The 3232-nt window shown below is 33.2% G+C and overlaps 1 protein-coding gene across 1 annotated transcript; it reads right to left on the bottom strand.

The window, feature by feature from the left end:
• Positions 1-1008: 1008 nt before the first annotated feature.
• Positions 1009-2787, bottom strand: LOC109808723 (auxin-responsive protein IAA4). The gene is given in 6 exon segments (XM_029273245.2): positions 1009-1438; positions 1668-1705; positions 1708-1764; positions 1854-2062; positions 2212-2523; positions 2525-2787. Coding segments are annotated over 6 exon segments (759 nt in total). The 5' UTR covers positions 2623-2787; the 3' UTR covers positions 1009-1393.
• Between the last annotated feature and the right edge of the window lie 445 nt (positions 2788-3232).

Genomic DNA, 3232 nt, shown 5'->3' with positions numbered 1-3232 from the left:
AGAAAAAAAGTTTTGTTTTTAAAAATTTAATATTTCTCAAACACATAAAACTTTAACAACATGTGAAAAATTTAGATCACATAAAATTTATCACCATTATTTTTATTCAGTGTATAAAAAACTTATCTAACTTTTACAATTATATTGTAAATAAAAATTTATTACAGTAATAATATTTATAAAAAAATATTTTAAAGATTTTCTATGTAATAAATAGATATCCAGATTTTAAAAATGTTACAAAATAGTATTTTAATTAAAAAAAAATTAAAAGTGAGTGTGTGAAAGTAAGTGACAATACATTTCTAAGGTCCTTTCTCACTAACTCCATATGTGGTGTAAACTGAGGAACATTCATTGGATTTAATTTATTTATGAACTGTTATAATAATCACCATAAAAATATTATGGATGATGAAATATAATCGGTTAAAAAATATTATACGGCATGTTTATTAAACTGTAATCGGTTTATGATAGATATGAGCGTGTGTTAGTTGAAGCCTGATAAAAGTTTTAGTTTTGGTCCTTGTGCTGGAGTTGAAACTTGAAAATGAAGGGCTATCAATGATTGTCCAGATGAAATATCATTATCAGTTGGTGAATGTTTGATCTACAATCAAAATGAGTACACTTCTCTGGCGGACAGGTGTTTCAATATGGATTGTTTAATTCACAGTTAGAATCTTCCTCAAATTATGACAATGAAAGCAAAACCACTGTTCTTGACACGAGGGGTATGTGTGGACACCTTAAGCATCATTATGTTGTACCCAACAAAGCCAAACACATCAAAGCAGAGACAGCAGAAAAAAAGGCACTTCTAGGGAAATTAGGAAAATCATACCTTCTTTTTCTGCTTTCACTATTAGCTTTCATTAGTTTTAAGCAACATACCCATTAGAGTATTTCATATTTCATCTTCTAGGTAAAATTCATCCGAGGAAGGTGCAATATCCCAAATCACTACAAAAATAAATTAAGCTTGAAATTTTTGGAGTACCCCCATCACACCAAGAAACATTATGCATTATAGTTAACATGACCCAATGAAGATGCAATGTTCCAAATGGCTACAAAATAATAGAGCTAGTTCCAAAACAAAAAGAAAAATTAGAGGACTCCATCATCAAACAGAGACACTAAGAAACACTGCAGCTATGCACTGCATTGAGAATTAGGTAAGAAGCTATACATCTATACTTTTTGGTGTACAAAGCTATTAGATATTATGATAATCACGGGATCCATTCTCTTTGGTGGAATTTCTCCACGGTTTCACCCACCCTCTAATTAATAACTAGATCTAGAACAAAAATTTATGAACAATGAAAATTGAGGAGGAGCTTGTGTTGTGAAAGATTGTATACATTATTAAATTAACTAGCATCTGTCAGCTCTCGTGATCTTCAGCCTCTTCACACTGTTCAAGAACATCCTGCATTAATTATACACAAAAGGGTTAGAAAAATACTGAAAACGGAGCTGATAAGATTTAAAACAAAACTTAGATACAGTACCATAGATACTGTTGGTGCACTTCTCCAATCAGAAGTAAAACTCTAATTCTCGGTGGAAACCAACACTAATGGTACATATGATATATTACCTAAGTTTTGTCCTAAGGTTTAAGAGTTTAATTTTAAGATATATATTGTATCACTTACTCCCACGGCACATCTCCAACCATCATCCAGTCCCCTTCTTGATCCTCATAAGTTAGCACGTGAAAACTCCCAGAATTAAGAGGTTGAGAGTTAGGACCTGAAAAACAAATTTGATCTCTAAATTAATATGATGGTCTAAAAGAGGGTGCAAAAGGAAATTATTTTATGAGGGTTTCAAATACTTACAGAGAATTATGGTCCTAAACATGTGGCCAAGAGTTTTCACAAGTCCATCATAGCTATAATGTGCCAACAGATTCAATTTTCTTCCTATGGGGATGCCTTCCATGTAGACTTTGACAAATAAAGAGGGTCTTTGGCTCAGATGGCTTTGTTTCCCCACAAGGGTGCTCCTCAATATGGACTTAATTGGTGGCCAATCAAAACTTTCTTCCCTGAAGGGTACATCATATATTACCATGTTAATGCAATTGATCATACATGCATGAACATATTCAACACAAACAACAGGATCAAGATTAAAACATCAAAGCTTAAAAAAGGGCAATTGAGATGATTGGAGTAGAAAAAGGTATGTACGTACCTCGGTGTTGAATTGAAGGGTGATTCAGATTGAGAAGAAGGAGAGATGCTAAGGCCAAGTCTGAGATCAGTGCTCAAATCAGTTCTGTTTCTGCATACGCTTGATGAAGGTGAAGAGGGTGGTGGTGGAGTCCTAGAAGGGTGGTTGTTGCTATCAATGGAAGAAGATGAGGATGATGATGATTGTGTTTGAGGAGCACCAATTTGTTTCAATGTTCCCATATCTTCCAATGAATGAAACTGATCAAGGCTGAAAAGAAAAGCCGCCACCTTAGGGTCCTTATATATATACACAACAGAAGCTACTTTAATAAACAAAAGAGAGAGAGAGTGTGATAAGCAAAAGCAAAAGCCAAGTCAGACATTCAGCAGACTCTCGTTGGTTTTGATTTGCCATGAGGGTGGGCGACATGTCCACAAGGCCTAAGTTACACGGTCTTCAATTAATTACTTTTTTTCAAGTTTTGGTTGGTTGGAACCTACAAAACTTGTTTATTTTAATCATCTCCTCCTCCTTATTTTAATTTTGGAAGGTTATTATTTTATTTTAATCGACTCTGCCTATGTCTCCACATGATTATGGGAGGACATCAGGTTTTGAATTATTAAAGTGGAAAAAGGGTAAAGGGTTTGGCTCAATATCAATGGCCATGGTCATGCACACCATGTACTATAATTAATAAAATAAGAAACAACGGAAAAGTACTCTCTGGATAAATGTATCTTGTCTTTTCAATACTAATATACTAGTATATATATATAAAAGTACTATAATAATCCATGGAAGAATTTAGTGAGTTTTCATGTTTATTTGAGGATTCTCTAAAATATTGCACTACAGAACATTGTTTTCTTTGTTGAGTGGGAGCTTTATCCAATTTTCTTTTACACATCATCTTAACAAATCAAAAGGGGTTGAGTGAAATTTTTTTTAATCTATAGTGTACCATTATCCGGTGCACTTTCAAGGCTTAACAATAATAATAATAATAATAATAGTGTGAACCAAATTGTTACAAAAG

Source organism: Cajanus cajan, chromosome 5 (genome assembly GCF_000230855.2).
Source record: "Cajanus cajan strain Asha chromosome 5, NIPB_CcT2T_4, whole genome shotgun sequence".
Classification (NCBI taxonomy): Eukaryota; Viridiplantae; Streptophyta; class Magnoliopsida; order Fabales; family Fabaceae; genus Cajanus; species Cajanus cajan.
The sequence above is the reverse complement of the archived record's forward strand: the minus strand, read 5'-3'. Positions and strand labels throughout refer to the sequence as shown.